Below are 14,638 nucleotides of genomic sequence, written 5' to 3'. Positions count from 1 at the left end.
TTGAAACACATCCTGGGAGCAGGATGTGTTTATATGTCTAATATCTTTGCTTACATTGGTAAGTAGGTTGTAGTCAGAGTTCATCCATGTGGTTAAAAAGAACACCAGGCTGAATGAACTCATTTGATTTCACATATTTTTCTGTTATTTTGTATGAGCAGCTCCCCAAGTCTGAGGCAGTGTAACTGTGTTAGCATGAATTTATGTATTTATTTATTTTTATTAAATCTGAACCAAAACAAGAAGTCTTAAAGAGGAAAAAATATGCATTTATTCATACAGATTTCATACAAATATTAATTGAGTCAATAAAAATTTAAATGATGAGGATACAAAGTTAAGTGCTAGGGGAAAAAAAAAATCACATTAAGAATGAGGCTCAGAAATCCAAGTTTCAGGTTTTGGATCAATGTAATGACGTGATTTATCCAGGAGGCATATTTTATATATGTATATAATAAAAAGTAAAAACACTGACATATTAAAGATATTCAAATGTAGCATTAAAAACTGTACACAACCCCAACAGTGAAACCTCTGTAGTGAAACATCTGTACTGAATGTGTATGAACATCACATTCAAGATAAAAGTGTGAAATAAGGAGGATTTATATCCCAGCAACAAAGTCCCAAGAGCAGAAAAATAACCACTAAAAGTATTTGTAGTTTGATTATTTTCACTGCAGCGAAGCAGCAGATGGCTACATGATGCCTGAATAAACTGCAGTTTTCACAGCAAAAATAAAACTTGGGTGCAGTTCCAAACTCAAGGTTCATAGCATCTTTAGTTTTTTGTACATTTCATTTTTCTTTTTTGTCTTAAATATTTTTATTGAAAGAAACATGTTCATTCATTCTAATAAAGGTATTCATTTAACATTTTAGCAAGAAGAAAAGAAAAATCAAAAACAAAAACAAAAGCAAACAAACAAAAAATTTTTCTTCCTGTCCTCTTTTTTCTAAACACAACAAAAACTATGAGGAAATCTTGTCATTATTAAAGGAATGAAAAGAAATACATCACATCAAATAACAAAGACCCTATACGGAAAGTCAACAACAACTATGTAACATTCCACAAGACAGTAAAATAGTGAGGGGAAAAAAAAAACCGAAACAAACCAACATATAAATGCAAACACCCCCGAGTGTTACTCATAGCATCGTCATCTACAGGATTTAAATTACTTTAAGCCTTTCAAATAGGAGACAAAATGGTCCCAAATCTCATCAAATTCCTTGAGTTTTTTTCTGAGCAGAAATCTAATTTATTCTAAACACAGAGTTAGATATTTTAAACAGCCATCCAATTTGTCTGGCTCTGCACCCTCAAAATCAGAGAGATGTGATTTGACAGCTCCTGACCTGCAAATATTTAAAGAAGTCACATTGTGGGAGAGTATATTTTTCCTTAAGCTATTGAAAAGATGTAAACACTCCCTCCACATACAGGTCGCCTGAAGTCTGGATTCCCATGTCTTTCCATGTAAAAAAAGAGCCACCTGAATTACAAGGGGCAAATGAGGGGTTCGCCACTATAGGTAATAGGAAAGACACATTTCTAAGCTTGAACTGTTTCTTAAGTTGCTTCCAGATACGTATACAGTTGTGAATGATTGGATTACTATTGTAGTTTGATTTATTCAGTGGCACAGGTGACAGAATAACTGCACCTGCTGAGAAGGGGAGACAGTCTTCTCGTTCCATCTCCAACCCAGGAGGCAGAACAGCCGAGTCATCCAACAGATAAGCAATGGAGCAAATGTTAACTGCTCAACATTTCATTTTTCAAATAGCGTCTTTAAATTTTTGTTTAATTCCAAGAGCAACTGGTAACAAGAGCAACATCTAGCGGGACAAAATACGCCCATCGCACTGCATTAATCCCGTTTGTTGTCACATAAAAAAATAAAGATTTAATAATAATTATGTGACCTTAACCTCCAGGAGTTGATCTCTGCATAATGTCTTGATATGAAGAATAATTATGCAAGGTTTCATCCAAAACCTTCAAACCATTTCTGGATTTAAAAAAAAAAAAAAATGAACAAAAAACAAAGATTTAAAACGATATGACCTTGATCCCAGTGACCCCATATAAAACCCTAATCTTGCTTTAGTCATAAGCTATCGACCCATGAAGACTGTTAAGTGTAGGCTTAACGGTGTTCCAGTTGTTGAGTGGAAAATTCCATGCCCCCAACTTTCAATGGGTGTATAAAAATATAATATTGATAATCTTTGGAAATCAGACTATTGTTAAATTGATTTCAGTGTGATAAAATATTACTGGAAAGCACAGCCTGGTTTAACCCAGTAATTACAACAATTTTTACTTACATGACAACTTTAATTTAACTTTTTAGATACTTTTTTCCCCCTACATATTCCCATTTGTCTATATAAGGAATAAGGTATATGTTTACCTGGAGAAGTGACAACATTGCAAGCCTGCACCTTTCCACCAGTGACAAAAAAAAAAAAAAAAAAAAAAAATTACAAAGCTAATATAATGGAGGTTCTGAATATTGTTTCCCCTGATACAATACGGTCACCTGCCAGTGCTCCCCCTCAGCCTCCTCGCAGTACACTCTTAGTTGGCACAATACATCTTAATGGGGTGCATATGAGCCTCAGTAACTTTATTAACAATATCATCTCAAAAGCAAATGACTGTTAGAACCAGGAATTTAAAAAAATAAATGCTGTCACTTTCTGTGATTGACAAGTCAACCAAAACTTTTAGCAGATGCATCTACGGCCTAAATTTGAACATCCCAGGTCACATTGTTCTCAATGTATCGCATCCACAATATTTTCTGAAAACTTGACCTCTGACCTTGAGGTCAATGGCCTCAAGATTTGAATTTTTAGTTCAGATCTTTAGATTTTTAGTAGATGCAACTGTGATATCAATTTAAATATCTTAGGTCACATCGTTCCCAAATCATCAGGTTCACAAATTTAAAAACGTGCCGACCGCCTGGCAGGGACAATATCCCATCACATGTAATTTACTCACAGATATGTGTGTGTACAGTCTGACCCAAACACTGACTGGACGCTGATGTCTTGCTGATCAATAAGCACCGAGTACCAGAAGCATAACTGTGAAAATGCCAAAAGAAAAGAAAAAAAAAAAAGTCTGTGCTAGTTAAGCTTATTGAAACAAGTTAAGAACATGTTTATATTTTTGTTTTTTTCCCCTCCAACTTACAGCGAGTTTCTGTTATAAATAGATGGTACTAAAACAGAAATATTTCCTTATGGACAGCCATGTGTAACAGGTATTAAAAGATCACTTCTCCCAAGCTGTAAAGGTTTGTGGTGATGTGCTACATTGAGCTTTCCTGCTCACAGCTGATGGTCCAGCTGTCTTCATAGGCTCAGTTGGATCAAGCATTTTGTAAACCTGTATTACATTTTTTTTTTAAACCACCCAAACTCCCATCTAACTGACAGCTTTTACTAAGATTTAATCATTAACCTGGCATGTTTTGTTTCATATATGCAAACACAAAAGCTGCCTCGTCAAATGTTACCACTCTTCATCTAGATCAGCGGCTTTGCGTCTTCGGAGTCTTCTGACAGGACGCTGAAGGGGTTGTTAGTCGGGACAGAGAAGGTATTCCTGCGCGGAGATCTTACAACACCTCCACGAGGCTGTCGTTCAGACACACTCATTGAACGTGAAGGAGGCTTTTCTTTTGAATCTGGAGGAGGGATGGATGGTGCAGCACCCTCACTTGTTGAAACAGCAGAACTGCCACTGTTTCTGGTTTTTTTCATGTATGCTGGATTTTGTCCTGAAACGACAGGTTCTGAATCGTTGGTCTGTGGTAAGCAGCCAGATTTTGGACGATCGATGTTGTTTGAGGATGCTGGTTTGGGGGCGTTGCTGTTGTAGGGAGACTTTGGTGGGGGTGGGATGTAGCGCCTTGAGGTGCCCGGTGAGGATCTGGGCTCATTTGCAGACTGCCTGGGCTGTTGGACTTGATCTGGCTTGGATTTGTGGTCACTCCTTTTAGTGGTTAATCCAGTGACGTCTTTGTCTTCATTAACAGGTCTAAATTTTTGTTGCCCTGCTGCATGAACACAAAAATACAGTTAAGACTTCATTCCTGACATTTCACTGGTCTTAAGACAATAATAATTAGCATATATACATATATATATGCTTATATATATATATAGATATATATATATATATATATATATATATATATATATATATATATATATATATATATATATATATATATATATATATATATATATATATATTATATTATATATGCTTATTATTATTATATATATATAAATTATCCCCCCCAGGTAATGAAAAAACACTAGTAGTTAAAAATAAAGACAAAAAAGGAGTTACCACAGAAGTAATGTTTCTTGACTAAAAAGGCAACAGCAGCACAGATACACACAACTACAATGGTTGTAATTGCAGCAGTGGTTGCAATGATTACAGTGCAGGATCTCAGGCACTCCTCTGAAATGATAAAAAATTAAAAAATTAAAAAAAAGATCAAACATGAACAGTGGGATTAAAAAAAAAAATAATACTGTTAACCACCAGTGGCACCAGTCCCCTAGAAGTACAAGTACATAAACACGTCTCAGTAAATCTCAGTGAGGTGCATGTGGGCCTTCGTGACTTCATTCACCAAATCAATTCAAACGCAAACGATCCAGAAATAAGAAATGCTAAATCTATCATAAATATAAAACACTGACAATACTGTCACTTTTCTCTGATTGGCACTATTATGGTACTATGGATAGATGGATGGATGCATCTAAGGTGTGAATCTGAAAAATGCAGTTGACATTGTTATAGAGTTATAATATTAAAATAATTAGAATGAAGTAATGCAGTGTCACAATACGTATTAATGACTAAAACATCTTTGTTCTAACATCCAAAATATAGTTAAAATTTGCCTCATTTAATCACACTGAGATAAAACAAGTTACAATGTTTAATCCGCTTATATGAGTCAATCATCATATTCTGTGTGTGTCTGAACAGCTGCATGGGTATTAAAATATAGAAATGAATGAGGTTTTATGTAATCTAGCTGTTGCAGCTGCTCGGTAAAGCTTTGGTGTACCTGGTATGTAAATCTCGGAGTCCCTGGTCTGGTTTATCTCAGGCTGATGGACTCTGCAGGTGACCCTGTGATCAAAAGAAGCACATTTAAGTTTTATTCACTCGGTTTATGGTTTTTTCCTGGGAAAAAGAAGACTGCGTGCACACATATTACATCACTGTGCAGGCAGAACATCTTTTGAAAAAGCATGCCACTTTGGGGGAAGTAAATAAAGTAAATGATCCAAACGAAGCCACTCCCACATCTCTGTCAGAATATAAATTTGCATTAAGTTTGAGTATTAAAGCTGAATTGAAACCTGTTGGTAGCAGCTTGCAGAGTCACTCTTCTTATGACCGTGAGGCACCCAGGGGTGTTCTTTAATCTCCTTTGGGGTTCAGCACTGAGCTCAATTCCCTGGTTATCAAACAGAGTGATCAGAGGCTCGGGGAACCAGCACCTGGCCTCGCACTGCAGAGTCAGTCCACCTCCCACACCTGGAACAACTAAGAGTCTCGGCTCAGAAACGGCACCTGCAAAAATAAGAATTATTCAGGCTGTGGCCTTCAAACTTTCCAACCAACATTTCAATTCAAATGTTTATACAAAACCTTTTACTGTGGGAAACAATTAGGAAATATCATCTGAGCTTTATGAGATGAACCCCATTAAAGAATCTGCATCTGCACCTTAGAGAACCACGTATGATGTGGGTGAAAATGCCCTCAAAGAAACGAGTTCTTCCAACGGTTTCTGTTGCTTAGAATAAACAATGAAGTCTGTGACATGAGCTCCTCAGGGTGTTCAGAGAAACCTGAATCAATATATGAAACCTGTACAGACCTCCAAAATGGAGAAAAAGGACTTTTGGGAGACTAAATGCAGCTCTAACCTTCGAGCAGACGTACCTACAAACAGCTCCAGAGTTGTGAGGACTTGCTTTTTCTTGTTCGGAATCACACACTGGTATATTCCACTGTCATTTGGTTGCACGTTGGACATCAACATTGAGAGGTTTCCATGGTGAAGTTCATGCATGACGAGATTTGTTCTGTACCGAAAGACCGGATCCTTCATCTCAAAGGTCTCACATCCATCCCGGTACAGGAAGGCGATGACTGATGATGAATGTGTACCCTGTTTAGTCCACTCCACTGGTGGCACATCATTGCTGGCAGTGGTGATGCAGGGCAGAAGGACAGTTTCACCTGCAGTGGCCACGATTTTTAGTACAGTATCGACTGAGGCTGCTGATCCTGTGAATAGAACAAGTGCCAAAGTCAACATCTTTTACCCGTGTAACAACAACTTGGCTACTCCACAGCCCAAAAGCTGCTAATATAAACATCAGAACTCTCCAAAATTAAAATACACCAACATATGTGCTAGAGTGCTAAGAAACTACACCTTGCTTTAGGCCAGTACTAAGCTTTTTCATTAAATTGAAAGTATACATTTGTAATGTGCACCTTTTTCCTAGAAACACCAATGACAACAGACTTCTGCAGAAGTTTCTTCCATAGCAGATGAGGGCTCCAGTGCACCAACACTGACACCAGACCAATGACAACAGACCACACGTACATAGGGAAACATATGATTGAGTAATCCATGTGATCCAAAATCTCAGGTTTCAGACGGCTCTAAAAGGATCCGTTTGTACAGTAGGATGTCAAAGGGGAAACTTGGCTAAAATAGATAAAGACACTGAAAATAAACAATATTTTTGAGCAGATGTCCCCCTTTGGCAGAATGGAATCTGTGATAATTTATAATTTCTATTTCAGTCCCTTCCAATCATAATACCACAAAGCAATACCTTTAAGTCATTAGAGAAACTACTATCAAAATTCATCTGGCAGATCTGGAGACCAAGAATACAACTGAAAATATTGGTGTCTACAATAGAGAAAGGAGGTCTGGGCCTACCTAATCTGAAACTTTACTACCGGGCAGCCCAGATGCAAATAGCGTTAGAATTAATGAACAAAACTCCATGCCTGGAATGTCTATTCACACTCCCCTTTTGTCCTAAATCTTAAAAAAAAAAAACTTAAAAGTGATAAGCTATGGCTCAGTAACACACTGAAAGTATGGAACTTGGTCCAAAAGAAACTTAGAGGTGGTGTAGCACCGTCAAGGGCCTTGCCTATTGCAGGGAATGTGGAGTTTTTACCATTCTTATCTGACAGGGCTCATACAAGATAGACAGAGAATGGTCTGACTATAATAAATAAATCAGCTTCTCAATGGATGTGTATTCAAATCATTTACACAATTTTGAGGTAAATCAAATTCATCTCTAAATGATGTACATTCTTACAAATTTGAAGCTATGCTATAAAGTAGACAGAATACATCGGAAAGGAACCTTCACACAGAAAACCACTTTGTCTGAACACAACCTGGTAACAAAAAAAATATATTTTATATATATATATATATATATATATATATATAATATATATATATATCTATATATATATATCTATATATATCTACTCTCTATATATCATATCTCTATCTCGCTAGCTCGCTCGCTCGCTAGCTCGCTGCTCTCTCTATCTCTCGCTCGCTCTCGCTCGCTCGCTCGCTCGCTCGCTCGCTCGCTCTCTCGCTCCTCGCTCGCTCGCTCGCTCTCGCTCGCTCTCGCTCGCTCGCTCGCTCTCGCTGCTCTCGCTCGCTCGTCGCTCTCGCTCCGCTCGCTCTCTCTTCTCGCTCTCTCTCTCTCTCTCGTCTCTCTTTCTCTCGCTCTCTCTCTCTCTCGCTCTCTCGCTCTCTCTCTCTCTCTCTCGCTCTCCTCTCGCTCTCCTCTCTCTCTCTCTCTCGCTCTCTCTCTCTCGTCTCTCTATATCTCTCTCTCTGATCTCTATTTCGCTAATATTATACTCTCTAGTTATATATCTATATTATATATAATAGCTTCTATCTATCTCTATATATATTCTATAGATCTATTCTAATCTATATGATAGATAGATAGATAGATAGATAGATAGATAGATAGATAGATAGACACTCATGTTTCAAAGGCCACAGGGAACTCCCTGTGGAAGCCTTTGGAAAGAATTTGGAAGACTAAAATGAGGTTCTTCATGACACCATTAACAACCTTTGCATTTAAAAGCCAGCACAGAAGTAAATGCTGGAGGAACTGTGACATGGTGAGGGATCACATGGGCAAACAAGAATATAAAATGAGGAACATGTGACTGCCCAGCTGCAGCTAAAAATAACACCTATATTATGCCTCTCCCTCCACCGCTCTATACATTTGTTTTGTCTTTTTCATATAATGAACGGAGTCTGACTTCATCTTTTGGGACTCAGAGGATGCCCTGTGATGTTAATTGCCAGTAAAAATGTGGTTATCAGCAATAAAGGTTAAAAAAAAAAGAAAAAAGAAAAAAGGAAAAGTGTACAAAGTGTATGTAGGAGCCAATGTGAACTTAAGATGGTGCAACTTTAGTTTGTAGGTGTATAGTGTGTTCTTCATTTGTTATTGTTGGTTGTTGCTGTTACTGCTCATGTAAGGCCTTAAATGGCATTAGATTTAACTGTAAAACTTTTGTTCTGTTCTTTTAGTTAGCTATTGAACTAAGCTCTGCGCATGCTCACTAGGACACAGAGGTTAGAATAGAAGTGTGGATCAGCGGCAGAGTGTAAAAAGGTTTTTTGACCGTGCTGCAACTGTAGGTAAAGATTGATGCTGTTATTATTTAGCTACCATCTAAAACGTGGATCATTGTAGGGATATTTTCATGTGTGTCTGATCTGAGAGAAGCTCGGATGTATGTGGATGGAAATGTGACCTGGATGAACAAGATGGTGGAAATAAACGCTCAAAACTACGACCTGATTCTTTTTTGACTGGAGTAAGAAGTAAGAACGGTGCAAACGAGTCAAGCCCATCATTCTTGCCTGCTGCTAATACCGGTGAGTGGCTTTGAAATTACGTCTTAAGTCTGCCACAACAGTGTACATCGTGGAAATCTACTCCAGTAGATCCGCCAATTAAAACATGGATATGGAAATAAGGCCCCTTTATCATCATCATCATCCTCATCCTCCTCATCATCAAGCTTTATTTATCAAGCACTTTAAAAAGCTACAGCAAATACAAAGTGCTGTACACCAAATGAGTAAAAATATTAAGGAAAAAAAAAGCAATCAATTAAAAATAAATAAAAACTGTAATACATTAAAAACAGGTGAGATCAATGTCTCATGCTGGATTGAAGGCCAGGGAGTATAAATGAGTTTTAAAAATGTACAGTGTAGGCCAGGGGTGGGCAACTCCAGGCCTCGAGGGCCGGTGTCCTGCAGGTTTAAATGTGTCCCTGATCCAACACACCTGAATCAAATGGCTGAATTACCTCCTCAGTATGCAGTCAAGTTCTCCAGAGTCCTGCTAATGACTTCTATCGTGCATATCACGCGTCACACAGTGTACAGAAAAACATTTACAGTTACCTTCAACGATTATGGGAAGACACCAGTAAAAGAAAAAAGAGCAACCATACCTATAAAAGGAATTTTAAAAATTAAAAAAAAATTAAAAATCATCACGAGGCAGCTCTTTCTGTAAGAGACATATATACATCATCTTGATTTATGCTTTGATTTCATGCTTGTTGTCATGGTGTTTGGGTCACACGGGCAAAGACAGCAACAGACGGCAGTTTAAAGGTGACACTCACCTGCTCTTATTAGTGGAGGAGAGAGGTTGGCTGGGAGGCCACAATTTTTGTTGCCCCTTTCCTTTGTTGAATTTGCTCGCTACACTGCCCACTGTTATGTAAATCCATCCTTGTCACTGTTTTGATAAACACCATGAAAGGAGGCGACGGAAACAGCAGTGTGTCATACAGATAGACAGGCCCCAGTCTTTCCTCTCTAGTGACTTAGGTATTTGAATCATCATCGTTAACATTGCTGCAGATTTTTTTTTTTTTTTTTAAAAAAGCACTAAATACCCAGTAAACCTAAAAAAAAAAAGAAAAAAAAAAAAAGAAAAGAAAAAGTATTTCAGTGCAGTATTTCCTGTACTGAGTAATAAGTACAGGACAAAGCAGGAAGTTGTACAATGCAAAAGAAAAAGAAAGGAAGAATCAGCTGACAGCTTGCCCTTTATAAACCACACTTTAACCTTTGCTGCAGCCTTTGCTGACAGTAAATGCTCCAAACTCTGTGCATGACATAAAGTCAAGTAAGTTACTCTTTGTTTGGTTTTCACTGTGATAATTTACTGTTAACACACAAGCAGCAGTACTGCCAGCTAAACTGTTTTGTTCTCATGGCAATGTATGTAAAACAATTACCAGCCAGCAAACTGGTAAATATTAGATGAGCTTTTGTGTTCTTTTTGGTCAGCAGTGCTTTTCTCCTTGGAACAGGCCATTTTTGCCCAGTCTCGTTCTTAATTTTCAATCATGAACTCTGACTTTAACTGAGGCAGGTGAGGCCTGCAGCTCTTCAGATGTTGTTTTGGGTTCTTTTGTGACCCCAGGATGAGTTTTTGATGTGCTCTTGGAGTAATTTTGGTAGGCCGGCCACCCTTAGAAAAGGCTTTGCAACCCTTTCCAGACTGACTGAGATCACTGACTTTCTCAGCTGTTTCTTTAGATTGTGGTATGATGCGTTAGTAGTTTTTGCGATCTTTAAACCTGCCTCACTTTGTCAGACAGGTTCTGTTTAAGGGATTTCTTGGTCATGCAGTAATCAGGCCTGGGTGTGTCTCGTGAAATTAAACTCATTTTTCCAAAAATGTGGTTAATCACAGTTAATTCATAATTTAATGAGAGGGGCTGTTACTTTTTCATGCAGGCAGCTTTGGACAGCTTTATTCCCTTAACAAAATTATCATTTAAAAACTGGATTTTATATTTACTTGGGTCATGTTTGTCTAATATTAAATTTTGTTTAAGCTGGAAAATGTAAGTGTGTCAAATATGCAGAACACTAAAACCAGTTACTTGTTATAAAAGCTGTTGCTTAACAGTTGCTTAATGAATGCTGTTTCACAGCATTCATTAAGCAACATTCTGCAAAAATGAGCTGAGTGCTCCGTCTACAGACATATTTGCATAAGCGCAGCCCACCTCCACCTCCACCTCCACCACCACACCCACTTTTTCCGCTATTACAATACCGAGATTACAAGGTGTCAGATCTTCTATGAGTTCCCTGCAGATTTTCAGGTTTCGTCACTAATGAAATAGTCCAGTAATCACTGTTGATAAGTCTAACGGCGTATGGCTAAAAAAATTATTTGTTAATAGCTACACGGCAGGACTGCATCTCTCAGAAATGTAACCAAATGTTCCCCGTGCTGAAGAAAAAGACGAAGTTAACTTGTAGTCTAGCATGGCAGCGTTAAACTTCCTGTTTTTTTTTTTTTGTGGTTTTCTTTTTTTTTGGGGGGGGGGGGGGGGGGGGGGGGCTGCTCACAAAGTTTACGCCTATAACGAAACAGTTTCCAAAATACTTAGACTGAATATCACATTCATATTAATACCAGAAAACAGAGCAAACGAGGACAGCGTTAAACCCCGACTTCAAGTAGTACTATATTTTTTTTAACATGCTATGAGACCCATATCTTTCCTCCTCTTTTTCTCTTCGAAATAATGGCATCCTACTCTCACGATTATGGGATGTTTTATGATCACTTATGCCTTTTTCTCATACAGTTTACAATGTTTTTTCTTCTCACCTTTTATGAGTTGCGCTTCCGTACCAAAGTTACAGTGAGCTTTATTCGGCATCAATATGACCAATACTTGGAAAATGAAGTACGCCGAATTACCTGTCAGGAGTTCATATTTATTTTGTATCATCTGATGTGGCGGCAGCTTTGACTGAATTAACCGATCATTCCAGAAACCCGATGATTCTCGGGAGAGCTCTGCACCGCACCGAGCGGGCTCAACCCCAGCAGCTTTTATAACAAATACTGTATGTATTAATATATGATTTGCAAAGTGACTGGTGGAAAAGCCGCACACACATAAACCACTCCTACAAACAAATCCTACCTGTACAAGAAGACAGGACTGCGGCGAGCAGGAGCACACAGAAAAACGGCCTGTGGGGAAAAACGACACAAACTTTGCTAAATTCGTCCATGTAGTGATGAGAGTGTGAAACCGACCCTTCGAGCCCTGGGCTTACAACTCCGGAGAACCACTGCTTCGAAGCTTGCTTTAGGGCGGAGGAAGAAAAAAAAAAAATCACGTGACATGTGACGTCCGAAGCAGCCCAACTGCTTCATTCTCGTAATGCACCACCTGACTGGTTCAGGTGGTTACGAGTGAAGGAGCGAGTGAGACAGACAGACAGATTCATACTCGCACAGTTTTCGCGTTGTTACAGCCTGTAGTTACTGCTGAGGCATGATTTAAAGACAACCTTTGCTGCAATCTCTCGCCCGTCCTTTCACCGTGATGACGGACTCTGTCCTATCAATATTAACGCAAAAGCGCATTTCCTTAAATTGAAAGTGCCTTTTTTCTTCTTCTCCCCATGTCTGTGAAAAACAGTTGAATAAACAATGTACTTCAGTAATAACAGGTGTGCCTCGAACAATGCAAAGATGCTTCAGATCACTGAGGTGTGTGCGGGTATGCTGCGTGTGTGTAATTGAAAACATTGCACTTTTCCACGAGAGGACGCTATAATTGAAGCTTCGAGTCATGAACCTATATTTTCGAAACAATTGGTTCAAGTGGTTCAGTGCTTCACAGAAGCTTCCTTTTCTCATGCCTATCCATGGTTCCTCTCCAGAGAGCAGCCTGAAGGAAAATGCCGAGCAACAAACCAGGAAGTAGGTGGGTTCACGACGGTAAGCCTTTCATCATACATTTTTGCTAGTGGAAATAAGTGCATATAGCAGGGGTGTCAAACTCAATCACAGACCGGACCAAAACCCAGTCGCGGGCCAGATGAATATTTATTGACTGTAAAATAGTGAGGGCAGCCCCCCGTTCTTTGCTTTATTTCAGGCTGACCGCAGTATGGTCAAGTGTGAAGGTGAACATGACAAAAGAAAATGATAAAACTGTAAATGATAAAAGAACAGACAATAAATCAGAAATTCACCATTTCTGGGAATAAAATGGGTGGGGCGGTTCATCCATAACCATGTCTGTCATAACGGTAAGACATGCGATCTTACAGTCCATCCTTTGCCCAGCGTGAATGACGGCAAAAGGCCCAAATATTGGACTACGGTAAAATATTCCAAAATAGATTCACACAGTACAACCATTTGGCACAAAATTACAGCACATGTATTTTAACCAGAGGTGGCAAAAGTACTAACATTCTGTACTTAAGTAGAAGTACAAGTACTTGTGTTAAAAAATACTTTAGTAAAAGTCGAAGTACTGGTTCAACTTCTTTACTTAAGTAAAAGTAAAAAAGTACAGGCTCTGAAATTTACTCAAAGTAAGAAAGTAAAAGTAGCTCTTTGGAGGATGTTTCTACCTGCTATTTTTGTGTAAAGCTAACGGAACCTTATTATACATTATTGTAATAATATAAAATAATAAATGAGAACACAAACGTTATTCCAATCTAAATTTTAATCCTAATGAATGCACTCAGCTTGAATCTGTTCTGTAGGACACAAACTGTGAAAGGGAATTTAAACACAGCTCTATTCTCTGTGTCCTCCATAGTAGAGGGTGACTGTGCCTCCACCTAAACACCAACATGAGGATACTCAGGGGTTACAGTGGGATTCAGAAGCTGGAGGAACCCTAAGATCAGCTGTAGTGGCTCTGCATGGGGAGAAGAATAACAACTTACTATTGTGAGCTGCAGTAAATGATGTTGGTGTGCAGGCTGTGATCAGCTGACCTGCTGCTGCTGCTCTGAGGTTTACTGCTCTGTGTGGATGAACTGAACTCACAAAGATGTAACCCAGTATTTCACAGCTCTCTGAGCTGATCTCCATCCCCTACACTGACAGCATACAGGCTGTAGAAATGTTGGATTCAGTGAATGAATCTCAGCATCAGCAGCTTTGATTCAAACTCATCTCTGCTGCACTGATGTAACCTGTAACTCTGACCATGAACACAAAGTGCACCAACACAGAGCTTTACTGTAAATACAGTACAACAAGATAACCTGTTTATTACGTACTAAACTGCAGTATTTTCATCCAATCTTTGAATTACACAAAGTCAGCATACTTCAGTTTATTTTCCAGTCCTTACCTTTAATTCTAACCTCTCTTCTTCCTCTCCTGTCCTCTTTCTCCATCTCTGAGTGAACTTCTCTCTCTTTTCTCTCCCTGAAATACAGCAGCTCTTCTTTTAGCTAGCAGACACACTGTGTGACAAACTGCACACACTTTGTGTGTTTGCTGATATTTGTTGAGCATTTAAAAACGTTGCATTTACCTGCCACACGTTACTCCCTTCATGCTCGTTCCTCTTCAGTAGCGCTAGCTAAGCTGTTTATGTCCTGCGAGCATAACTTACGGATTCGGTCCGGCCCGCTGTGACCCCTGATTATAGCGCTATAAA

The 14,638-nt window shown here is 38.7% G+C and overlaps 1 protein-coding gene across 1 annotated transcript; it reads right to left on the bottom strand.

The window, feature by feature from the left end:
• Positions 1-253: 253 nt before the first annotated feature.
• On the bottom strand, positions 254-12,282 carry LOC115797541 (butyrophilin subfamily 2 member A1-like). The gene is made up of 6 exons (XM_030754133.1): positions 12,140-12,282; positions 6,011-6,358; positions 5,422-5,635; positions 5,124-5,188; positions 4,385-4,501; positions 254-4,085 (listed from the first exon to the last, which is right to left on the bottom strand). Exons 1-6 carry the CDS (start codon positions 12,228-12,230, stop codon positions 3,553-3,555), a joined length of 1,368 nt encoding a protein of 455 aa, XP_030609993.1. The 5' UTR covers positions 12,231-12,282; the 3' UTR covers positions 254-3,552.
• Between the last annotated feature and the right edge of the window lie 2,356 nt (positions 12,283-14,638).

Source organism: Archocentrus centrarchus, chromosome 18, assembly GCF_007364275.1.
Source record: "Archocentrus centrarchus isolate MPI-CPG fArcCen1 chromosome 18, fArcCen1, whole genome shotgun sequence".
In the NCBI taxonomy this organism is placed as follows: Eukaryota; Metazoa; Chordata; class Actinopteri; order Cichliformes; family Cichlidae; genus Archocentrus; species Archocentrus centrarchus.
This window is presented reverse-complemented; position numbering and strand designations above follow the sequence as displayed.